Source organism: Erithacus rubecula (assembly GCF_903797595.1).
Source record: "Erithacus rubecula genome assembly, chromosome: 2".
Lineage (NCBI taxonomy): Eukaryota > Metazoa > Chordata > Aves > Passeriformes > Muscicapidae > Erithacus > Erithacus rubecula.
Genome location: NC_136685.1, coordinates 74,735,039 through 74,747,695, shown reverse-complemented (window position 1 = coordinate 74,747,695; position 12,657 = coordinate 74,735,039). Strand labels below are relative to the sequence as shown.

Genomic DNA, 12,657 nt, shown 5'->3' with positions numbered 1-12,657 from the left:
GACGGCTGTAAGCAACAAAAAGTGCAGTTAAGAATGAATAATTCTAGTGTTTGGGTAAGGGATGAATAAGCCTCATGGGTAAGTTTAGTTTGTAAATTTATCTTTGAGCTCAGCATGGTACTGAATGCTTTTTAATAGGTTTTTGTAAAGCAAAAAATACAAAAGTACAATTACAACATGAATGGTAATTGATATGAAAGTGGTAGTACCTTAATGAAATAATGAAGTTCTTAAGTTTTGAGGGCAAAACTTGGTTGCTAACAGGAGACACCAATCAAAAGGAAATACTTGTTTTTCGGGTTCACAAATTTGGAAAATGCTTTCTAAGTTTAAAATAGAACCCAATGAAAGAGATGATGATAAGCTCTTATATAGCAACCTTTTGGCATCATTACCACTCCCCAGCAGCAAAAAGAGCATTCGGCTTTAAATATATAAAATCAGCCTTATGGGAAAGATGCAGCTCCAAACCTGCTAGTAACATGTGCAGTCAGATGCCCAAGTTGACCAGTGTGCAGCCATCAAAAAGCAATGAGATGGAGCTGAGAATTCCTGTAACAGAAGAAATGTTGGATAGGGTGGTGCTTATGCTGATATCCCACAAATCTCTCTCTGCTCATCCTCATCACAGAGTGATTTAGCAAGACTATAATGCAGGAGGACATAATGACATCTATACAGAGTTTATGAATGGTCCCAGGAGATTTGGTTTCTCTAGAAGATAAGCCATTCATGCAGCTATTTACATAGTGGAAATAGAAGCTGGTTTTAAGATTAATTGACTTTAGGCTTAATATTAAGGCTGTGATTTGCAAAGCTCTTGGTGTCTCTGTGCTTTCAGATATCAATGAATGTGAGAGATCTGACCTCTGCTTACCACATGGAGAGTGTCTGAACACAGATGGTTCCTACCAGTGCATATGTGAGCGGGGCTTCTCTGTGTCTGCAGATGGCCGGACATGTGAAGGTGAGACAAGTTGTAATAATCCATTCCCATTGATTTGCTGTTACTAGGAGAGTGAGAAAAGTAGGTCAGCCAGTCACTGCTAACTCTAAAATCTCCTGCCACTTAAGGACCCTTTGTTCTTTTTCTCATAAATAGATGATGTGCAAAGTGTGTTTGGATCGCTGACTTCTGACAAGTTTCTGTGGATAAGACACACATGAATATTTAGGATTATCTAATTTGAAGCTTAAGTGCATTATCAGCAAGTCTGAGCTAACTGAATGTTCTCATTGCTGTGTCGAAGACAGCAGAACCTTGCTTGTCCAAACTTTTGCTTAAAAGATGCAGATTAAGCAACAAAACAGTACTCTAGTGAGAGGCTGTGTTGAAATCCAGTAGCTCTATTACAGCACTTTAGGCATTTTGAAATGGCAGAAATTGAGTAAATAGCAATAATTTGAGGCTAGACTTTTACAGAGACATCAACCGGGAGCCTGGAATTTAGGGTAACTAGGTTTTTTACATTGCTGTATCATGAGAATATATGCTGTTGCTAATGATATACACATGTTTGCAAGTGATGCTGCTCTTCTGCACTGAATTTAAAACAGGACACTTGTCCTCAGTGATACCAAGAAGGTATGTGGCTTTGTGAAGTCAATTGTTGTGAAAGAAAATAAACACTCCCCTAACTAGATTAAGAATGGCTATTCTTATGGGTGAGAGAAGTGTTCAAGATCATAAGGCTTGTGGGAAAAGTTCATAAGGCAAAAAAATTCTATGGTAGTATTTCAGTAGGATGTACACAGAGGAGAAGCATTGAGCAGATGATAGCTCAGTGTTAGAACCAAGGGGTAGTGGATCTCAAGCAACCAAGAAGTAAGCAACTGTTCTCTCTCCTGAATTATAGGTCAGTAAATCCATATGTGACTTGTTTTCACAGGCTGATTCTTTTCATAGTTCATTTAGGGATAGTAAATGTTTGTCCTTTGGTGGGTGAGGTACACTGAAACTTGTGTCTGACTGTTGCATCTCCCTGCTTATACCAGAGAAAAATGAGCATTACAGCTTTATTACTGAAGCTGGCATATAACCTGCCATATATTTAGTACTGTGATCTCCCATGAAATGAAAGTGCTGTCAGAACACTGTTATGCTTAATGTCAGGGAGTAAAGCGCTGTATATTTATATATATTATATATTTATATATATTTATATTTATTTATATATATATTAAATATATAATATATATTTTTATATATTGTGTAACATCAAACACACCATTTGTGTTTAAACTATTATTGATAATTATAAAAAATTCTCGAGTGTTTTTTAGTGCTTTTTCCTCTCTAAACATTTACTTCATTTTTTAATCATGGTGTAAGTTGAAAAAAATATTCTCTTACCGCCAAGACGAAGGCCTGGTCAAGTAGGCTAGAGAGAGCGAATCTGAGTAACTCCACTGGTTCATGGAGGAGGCAGTATTTTATGATTTGAAGTGATGGAGATAATTCCAAAGCATGTTTGTGGACTCTTTCATCAGCATGTATACATTTCACCTGGTATTCAGGAAGGATATGGCCACATATTCTCAATTGCTGTGCAAGAAAAGTAGTAGCAGGTGTTTTGCTTCACTGTTGAGCATACCTATAAAAGAGGGGGGGGGGAGTGTCTAGAGAAGAATACAGCCTTTTCTTTGTAGTAGCTAGAACACCTATTAACCTTGTGAAAGCTCCCACAAAGTAAAAAAAGCACAACAGAAAAAGAACACAACTTTAAAAAAAGACCCCAAAGTCATTGTAATCTACTCCTAGGAGATGTACCAGAAACAAGACCTCCCCTGCATCTCTCATATTTAATAAAATAGCAATTTCCCGGGAAAGGTTGCTGTCATATATGATGAAGTAATACAAAGTTAATCTCCATTAGAACAAAAAAGCCAAACTTTTACTAGATAGAAAAAGATGAAGTCCCAAGATCTTATTTCCAGGATTGTGACTAGTTTTGGAACTTTTTAATGAAGAATAAAACAAGTACAAAACCAGTTGAGCGTGCTTCACAAGTAATTGGTGTTGTGTGTGGAATACAGATCAGACTTTATATTCAGCACTTGGAAAAGTATTTTAATAACTTGGCGAAACAAGGGTACTTCTAGTCTCTGAAGCAGCAGCACTGCTTTTCCACCACAATTAATTTCTCCATTCTGTCATTTTAATAAAAACAACTCCAGAGTTTTGAAAAAAATTCATTTTAAGGGAGCACTGATGGCATCAGTGTCAGTATTTGTAGTGTTGTCAGTTTCGTGCTGAAAGGCAAGACCAAACAAAAGGAATGTGTGACATTCCAGGTACTGAGAAAGCATGTGGCTTCCAGCCTCAGGAGCTACTGTTCTTTACACTAAGTGCCTCTGTGAATGAAATTCTAGTTAAGTGGGTGAGAATAACTGTTTATACTATCAGAGGAAGAACCTGAGAAAATTTTCCTGGATTCACACACCTCTCTATACCTGGGGAGCAGATTTTCCATATCTCCGTATATTTTGTATGCATTTTACTTGGGGTTTTTTGAAGTTTGAAACAACAACAGCATAAAACATTTAAGAACCTCATGTGGTTTAATTCTGGTATGGAGTTTTTGTGGCCATTGGCCAAAGTAAACTGAACAGCTGTGGGGACTGTGTCTTCTTCCAAGGTGTTGTTGCAGCATTGACATTCCACTGCAGCCTGGCCCCAGGCTCAGCTATTTCACTCTGCCAGGCTCTCTGAACCAGAGGCTCTCAGAGTGCTCCTTAGTTCTTTGTTGAGCTTTCTGGGGTTCATGTAAAGATGGTGTTTTACCCAGCTGGCTGCTAGTCAAATATGTTGGCAAGACCTCAAGTTAGAGGTTCTTTGATGCTCAAGTGAATACCCTGCCTCAAGCACCTCTTCTGTCTCCCGTCTCCCATCCCATATGACTCTCATTGGCTTCTCACTGCTGCAATAGGCAGTCCAAAAAAGCTTACACATCCCACCAGAGCTCTCTGACCTCTTCTTGTTTTTTTTTATGTATGCATGTTATGGGTAGCCCTGGAAATTTCATAATGAGAGCTCTGCTTCTCTAATCACTTTACAGACCTGTCTTAGGAGGCAGTTCCTCTTCCAGTCATATTATTATGTAAGTAGATTTCAGTGAGACCTAAGTATCATGCTTGAGGTTGAGGTTGCCTTCAGCTTATGCAAGTTGTCAGAAAACAGGAACACAGTGTTGAAATGCACAAAAGTGTGCATGAATGTACACGTCTTGCCTTTTGATTAAAGCAGGCAGCACTGATTCATGGATTCTAAAATAGGTTGTAATTACAGAGAACTGCTTTAGTCACTCTATAGACATAGAATATATTAGTTTCATATTCAGTTTTTTCCCCTGACTTTGTTTCCATATAGCAAGAGAATTGCCGATTACAAGCCTCACTCTTTATGGGGTGATTAAAGAAACAAATGTCCTTTCCGGACGTAAAAAAGAGTCCTTTGAGTGAACTGTCTAGACAAGGAAAAACATTTGGTGTTTGGGCCTTCTCTGTAATATCCCATGCACTGTAAGATATTCAGACTGTACTTTTTAGGAAAAAAACTGTCTTTTGTGGCTGTGTTATACACTGAATTAGGATACTTGCTACAATCACAGGTTTTGTTTCCATGGCTTTTTAGTCAATGACCTTGTTTTACCTGTGAAAAACCAGCTGTATGAACCATTCCCCTTTTTCCTTTGATGTTTAGGTTTTAAATAACAGGAGTTCTGTAATTTGGGTAATTCTAAAGTCTCCAGCTAGTTTTTAATGCATAGATTTTTAACAGTAACTGTCCTGTTGCTCAGTAACTTTTTGTTATTTAACTATAGTTGTTCATTGAAAACACAAACTCTATGTTATTTTCTGTTGTCTGAAATTCCTGTCTGTCAAGCCACCATTGTTTATTCATTTTGAATTCCTTTTCTTAACAGAACTTTCTGATTAAGAGGCAGAGTATTCAGAATTTTTTTTCTAGATATGTGAAACTCTGCTGATCACATGAGACAATTAATGTTATTCAGGGACAGTGCACATCAGCAAGAAGGAGGGACCAGAAAAACACAACTGTAAAAAATTTTTATCGTCTTCCTCCCAGTAACTCCATATGCATCTTTTTATATCTCTGTCACTGTGAGGACTTGAGAAGGAAAAGGTATAAAAGAGGGTTCTTGACCTTTCACCTTTGACAGTCTTTAACACAGATAAGTTGCTTTATTCACATTGCTGAATTAATTCTATTAGGAAGGGTTTGTGGTAGGTTTAAATAGGTTCAATATCCAGAAACCATCCAAATTTTCATATTCAATTCCTTGACAATAAGCATACTGGCTATTGTATTCTTTGCCAAATGCAATAGCCTTTTCTAAAATAAATTCCTTGAATATTTTTTCCTTTGTTTAATAAATCAAGATGTAAAGACCATTAAAATCTTGACTACAAAACTTACAAACCAAATAAATTTTTCTGCCAGTTCCATCTGCAAGTGCTTTTTTTATAACCATCAATCATACTTCTATATATGTCCTAGATTTTGGTGTATTTAGTATGTACAGTTTTTGCATGCATTTCGTATGCTGAAGTTTGTTAACCAATGGATCAGTTCAGTAGGAGAAGTGAGTTTTCCATCACTTAAACATCCTAACATGAAATTACATGCTTTTCTGAGAAAAATATTAAAATTTTACAGTTTGTTCCATTGGTATAGAAATTGTCAGAGACGGGGGTTTTTTAACCTTTTTAAGAGGTTCTGGGTAGATTTTAAGGTTCTGGCCTTAAAAGTCTACATGCAATTCCAAATCTGTTCAGACCTCAGCACAGCACACAGGAAAAGCTGGTTTTCAAGATCCCAAAAACACCACTCTCTGATGCATGCAAAGCTTGTGTGGATGAACTTGAGCATTTGAGTTGCAAGAGGGCAGCACAAGAGGTAACAGGTGTGGAAGGTAATGACATGCTGCTCAAATTTTGATAGCTTGGAGGGCTGTGACCTCATGGTTCAAAGACCAAGAGTTCCCTTTCAGCTGAGCATAAAACACAGTTTAAAAGTAAAAACGTCCTTGCTTGGTGATTACTGTCAGGATAAGAATGCAGTACATCTTTGCTGACTTCTCTAGGTATTTGTTTGACACAGCTGTGAAGAGCTGGGGGAGTAGGCAGGACTACATTTGAGCCCTACTCTGTCCTTACAGAAAAACACCAGGTGCTACTCACCTGTTTGGAGAAGCCTCCTCTCTGTGGCACTGCAGGATTCAGTCCCAGTTCTTTAGTTCAGGGAGGCCAAAGGCCTGCACTGGAGATGGAATGATGGTAGGCTCCACCGCATAAAAGGCTACCAAAATGCGCAGAATTAATAAAAGTACCAAGTACTCAGATAAATCACTTTATTCCCCATTTAAATGCAATTTATCTCTTGAGGAAATGTCCAGAAGGAAAGCAGGCAGCAGCCTTACTTAACAGCGTAATTTTTTTAGGGAAGAAATACAGTGATAATTTCTCTGCTTCAGGCTGCAGAGGAATACAGAAGGTACTAATCCTAGTATCCTGGCAGGTTCACAATCTCAGCTAATGTTCTTCCTCCTGAAAAGCACCTTGTGACATCTTTAATGGCCACATATCGCCAGGGCTTTGGGTTTAGGTCATACTTTGAGTGGAGATAAAAATAATGCATTCCAAGCACTTGTAATACACTTAGAAAAATAAACCACAGACAGTCACTGAAGCAGCTCATTATTAATTTGATGGGCAGCTGTGTCAAACAACAGACTTACACGTGCGAGCGACTTACAAGTAAGGCCAGCAATCCAAAACTGGAACTACAAATGAAAGGGCCCGTACAGAAAGCATAGTGGCATTGGAATTACCTTGTGTACCTGAGTCAGATGACTTGTATGTGTAGATTTACAGGTCTTGAGACAGAAGGCTCATTCCACAGATATTTATCACTTGCACTATTAAATTGTGATCTGTGCTGAGAGCCAGAATGAGATCTGTGCAGCACTTCTGCACAGGGGATGTAGCTATACCCTTGAACTTCATACCTTTCCTTTTTGTAGGCACACTGAGTTCAGTTCCACTTGTGTTGTTGACTGTATAATACTGCACTGGTAGAATCTGTAAGTCTATCAGAGAAATTATTTAAACTATGCCTTAGTCTGGGGTATGTAACATTATGCTGTGGTTAGCAAGTTGTGTGAAACGGATAGAGGCAGTTGACCATTGCTGACATTCTTACTGCAAAGCTAACACTGAAACAATTTCTTAAATTGTTCATGTGCTTATATTAATTTTTATGTCTTGTCCTTGAGTTCCTTCCCAATGCATTGAGACATAGCTGCATGTGTTTGCAAAATGGCCCATCTGTGGGATTTCTGCACTCTTTGTGAATGTCTGCCTTTGGCTGTCACACAGCCTTCCTGATGTTAGAATTCCTCCTTGCAGATGTGGATGAATGTACGAACGGCACGGTGTGTGGCAGTCACGGATTCTGTGAAAACATGGATGGTTCCTACCGTTGCCTCTGTTACCAAGGGTACCAGGACACACAGGATGGGCAAGGGTGTACAGGTGAGCTCATAGGTGCTAGCAGTCACTGCTGCAAAGTTCAAGAGAGCAAAAACAGCATTCCAACAAAATGCATTTCACATTTTTGTTTTCTGTCACATTTTATTAAAGTTATGCCGCTTACTAGTAAAATAGGGTTGAGCACTTCTTTACTTGCTGAACTTTGTGCCAGATGGAAGCTTTAATTTGTATCTATTTAATGAAAATGTTATTAGAAGCTGACAGCAAATAAGATGAACCACTTACTTCTTTTAAAAAACCCAAGAAACCTCCATGTTTCTGCATTTCAGGGCCATTCACAAATATAATAGCATGAATTTAATATTTTAGCCTATATAAGTGCTACATCTGTTTACATTCCTAGCTGAGTAGCCAGGACTTCCTGCTACCCCCTGTAGGAAATAACATCTGGAGTGTGGCAAAGCCAGGCTGAATTAGATGGCACCTCTCTAGGCATATGGTGTTTAAAGAAATTTAACATTAGCTTCCAGCTGCACCTATCACCATGAAACAGTGTGGGATTTTTGTAGATGTGTAAATACTACACATTTCTTTTGTGACTAATAGGTTTCCAGGTCTGTTGTTAATAGTGATGGCTGGAGAGCCATTTGAGGCAGCACAAGTTTGTGATACAAAATTAATACCAGATCAAGGAAAGGTATTCATTAAGCAATTTCTTCAAGCCAGATTCAGGATGGAACACAGTTCTTCTTGCCATTTGACACTTACTTTGCTGCATACCGAGGTATATTTTGTCATACAGTGATTTTTTTATGGATGTAAATAAATGAAGCAAAAAAGGTAAAAAATGGGAAAGGGTGGTGTGAAACTAAATTTAATTTGGAATTTCTGCTGAAGTAATTCTGGACCACAAAATAATGTATTTGTTTGTTTTTCTTTCTTTTATAACACTATATAGTATAAAATACACTTATAAATTTTGAAGCTAGTTATCAACCAAAACAATTTAAGGAAAAGGTAAATCTCTAGTTCCTGACGAGGCAATGTTCCCCAAAGAAGACTTACTCCTCACAACAGGAACCCAGTAAAAAGATAAAGAAACATCTGAATACATTTTTTGAAATGCAAGCAAACTCTAATTTAACATGCTTATTTTTATAAAAATATACAAAACATTTATTCAGATGACTAGATTTTGATAGGCAAGGGGTAAAAAAGATGAAATATTGTTTCAAAAGTTACATGTTAGTTATTGGAATTTCTTGATTATGATACAGAAATTACAATTTCTGATGTTAATCAGCATATTTTCTGTCTACTAATGAGAGTCTCTCATTAGTAGACAAGGTAGATTTTCAAATGTCAACTTCAGCAACTAAAAAGAAAGTCAAGTGAAGTGATCATGCTACTATTTGGTAATTCTTGTTTAAACAATAGACAACTCTTCTATTAGTCAAAAAGCATTTCAGGGTAGGCTAGTTGGCAGGTGTGTGGAATCCATGTTAAAAATATGTGGAATTTTTTGGCAAGAGGAATTTTGTAGTGTTCAGCGGGGGTCCCTGGATGACCTGGGCATAACTTCTGTGGGTCTCAGAGCAGCCTGTGAGTTCATGCATATGATAGACATATGGTCACAGTGGAATGGGGAATTCACTGTTTGGTGGTTGTTTACAAGAATAATGGTATTTTGGGGAGAAAAATGAATTATTTTCTGTAGTGTTGTCTTAATCACACCAAAACCTGTTCATTTTATTCCTTATATAAAGTTAAGAAAACAAATTAAATTACTCTCAATCTTAAATCCTAATGAGGGAATACACAGAAAAGCAAGTATTTAACAATGAGAAACACCAAAAACCTGTGTTCTGGTCTACAGTCAGCACCTAATCAGCACTGATAGTCTATAAACTGTACTGTGGCTTTCAGGGGTCTTTATTTCAAAGGACTTACTACTTGTTTATGAATCCACTTAGGTATTAGTGAGTTTTTAATCCTTCCCCAGAGATCACATCTGTAATCTGGCAGACAATATTGGCACAGATACAGCAGATAAAAGAACAGTCAGTAGTGGGTCTCAGCTGATTTATGTTTGGATTTTTTCCCCAGATGTGAATGAATGTGAAATGTTGAGTGGAGTATGTGGTGAAGCCCTGTGTGAAAACGTTGATGGTTCTTTCCTGTGTCTGTGCTCTGATGAAAACCAGGAGTACGATCCAATGACCGGACAGTGTCGCTTCCGTACCTCACCAGGTAAAACACCCGCGGATTTTTGTGTGCTTGGCATGATTTCAACTGCACACAGAGTCTTTGGAAAGGCAAAGCTGGTTGAAGTATTGGTATTGCTTTAATTACACCAGAACATTGTCATTGTCTTGAAAGTGTGCATGAGAGGAGGTTTTTCTAGGACAGAATATGTTAGCAGTGAAAATATAGCAGAAGCACCTTCTAAATGTTATACATCAAGAGAGTTGGCAGTAATATTGAGCAATTACTGCAGGTAAGTGTAAACTGTTTTGTTGGCTGTACTGTAACAATGAAATCTGATATGGAAACAAGTCTGTGACCTGAGTGATTTTGGGTTTTGGCCAAACTTTTACAAACACCCATTAGTATACTTGGACAATGTTTAAGGGAGTATGTTATTAAAGAAGATGTATTTAGTTGTAGTTTCACCCCAGATGGCAACTAAGCCCCAAGCAGCCACTCACTCCCCTAGAAAGCTCCTGGGTTGAGATAAAGAGAGATTAACAGGGAAAGCAAAAGCCACACACACAAGCAGAGAAAATAAAGGAATAACTCGACTGCTTCCCGTGGGCAGCCAGGTTGGCCATCTCCTGGAAAGCACGGCCCCATCACATGTAACAGTGACTTGGGAAGACAAAAGCCATGATTCCAAACATCCCCCTCTTCCTCCTTCTTCTCCTCATTTTATATACTGAGCATGATGCCATTCAGTCTGGAATATCCTTTTGGTCAGTTTGGGTCACCTGCCCTGGCTGTGACCACCTCCCAACCTCCCATTCACCCCCAACTTCCTCACCAGTGCAGCAGAACAAAAAGCAGAAAAGGCTTTGCTCTCTATAAGCCCTGCTCAGCAATAACAGAAACAATATTATCAGTATTGTATTATATTATACCTGTGTTCAGCACAAATCCAAAATACAGCCCCATACCAGGCACTGTGAAGAGCTCTATACCAGCCAAAATCAGTACAATAGTAATATCTTGTTAACATTATCTAGAATTAATATAAGTCCTAAGAGAAGGTTTTTGGGAAAGCAAAAGCCTAAACCACTAAATTGTTGTGTCTCTTGAAGTGTCCTTGCCTGGTTTACTTCTGTTTTTCCAACTAGTCCATTGTACTAGATTTTTGAGCTTTTCTTATAAAGCGTTTTGGATGTTGAAAATACTGCTGGAAATAGAATAATTGAAAATTAGTTTAGAACTCATAAAGCTGCCTCCACATTTCTACACTGATCAGTTGGAAGAAAGGAACAAACCCACAGTAAGGATGAGCAGAGTACAAGAAAATACAGATTTACTTGCACAGCATTTTTTTCCCCTCCAGAATGCAAATCTTGGTATTTTTTTCCTTGTTTTCTTACACTACAGGCTGATCTAGCTTTTGGAAAGCCTTAGAGGAATTGGCTCTTTTGCCAGGATGTTGACTTTACAGCTTCCAGACTGTGGCTGTTTTCTCCTGTCACTTGTGGTCTTTCAGACTTGTAAAGAGGGTTGAAATATCCATGACCTAATTGTCACAAATATTTAGATCACTAAATGTAGCTCTTAGCGGCACTCAAGAAGGTGCCTGTGAAATATCATTAACAGCTGATTGACAAACATTTTGGGCTTGTGAGGAGGTAGTGCTCAGGAGAGTTCAGCTAGCTGATGAAACAGAACCAGAACTAAAAAATTAGCAGAGGACCTGAGTCATGACAAAAGAACTCACATCCAAGGGACATTTACCCTAACATTACTGTGGGGGAAGGGGATGAAGAACACAGTGTGACTGATTGTACTGTCAACAGATGGATACTCTGCTGTCAGTACTAACTCTGCTGTGCTGTCAACAGTGAGCACAGCTTTGTTGTGATCAGTCTGGAAAGTAACTGTTTTTCCTTCCCCTCTAGGCTTTATCAGGCCCTAACAAAACTTCAGCTTTGCCTTTCTCTCTTCTCTGGTAAGGTCATCATGATCTCTCATAGGAGAGCACAAGGAGCTAGAGAGAAGTATTTTACATCTTAAGGTCTTGGACTAGAATAAGGCAAAATGGCAGTACTTGGAACAGAAATATTACTGTTCTCTTTTCTTCCAAAGCAAAAGGAGAAAAGACTGTTGTTAGCTCTTCTTATGAACTATTCTTGCTGCAAAGAATGCTGGAATAGCCCCACATCCTCTCTGGCTTTGACAAGTTCAATGCTCAAGTCAGGCGTGGTGCTTCCAGAGCTCCCGTGGTGCATATGGACATCATCTGTCAGCATTAGTTTGCACATGCTTATGAAAGGCAGAACTTAAAAGGCAGAAAAGAAGAAGTTAATCTGTGTTATCCTGTTGCAGATATCTATAGCTCAGCCTCGTTCACCCAGCTCTTGCTTATTTCTCATTCTGTATTTTTGTGCATGAAGAAGTGTTTGTCCACCTTGTATGAAATACAAAGAGGTGGCATTTGTTCAAATGTTACTTTCATTTGAAACTTTTCTTCCATGTTAGATTTGTGGAGTGTTGTGTGTTTGCACCTTTCTTTGCTTGCTCTTAGGGCACTCAAGACCTTCTTTTATTTAGGTTCCATTTGCTGGAAATTTGTCTGTTGTTAGCTGTGCCTTGAAACAGTCCTCCTAGTGTATGTATCAGGAATTTAAGTCCCTGGTGTCACTTTCCAGTCAAAAAACTCAAAAAAGTGCAAAAAATTGTGCAAGGCTTGATTGTCTCATTCCCCTCTTCTCTGCCCTGCCATTCATAAAACATAGGAAATCTTTCAGAAATAAGAGAAGATAAAGGTGGAAAGAACTTTATTCAGTTCTTTACAGAATAAATTCTTTATATTTTTGTACCTAAGAGGGGAAAAAATGCATACTTTGGGTTGAAGTCTTCTCATTTATTCTTTTAGCAAACTATATAAAGCTCTTTGTGATTCATTTC

The 12,657-nt window shown here is 38.3% G+C and overlaps 1 protein-coding gene across 9 annotated transcripts in view; it reads left to right on the top strand.

Annotated features, from left to right (window-relative positions):
- Positions 1 to 12,657, top strand: part of LTBP1 (latent transforming growth factor beta binding protein 1) — a 184,481-nt gene that overhangs the window by 142,309 nt on the left and 29,515 nt on the right. For all 9 annotated transcript variants that reach the window (XM_079332377.1, XM_079332373.1, XM_079332375.1 and 6 more), the window contains 3 exons: positions 842 to 967; positions 7,432 to 7,557; positions 9,622 to 9,765. In XM_079332377.1, coding sequence (XP_079188503.1) covers positions 842 to 967; positions 7,432 to 7,557; positions 9,622 to 9,765 — 396 coding nt within the window. The remainder of the gene's footprint in view (positions 1 to 841; positions 968 to 7,431; positions 7,558 to 9,621; positions 9,766 to 12,657) is intronic.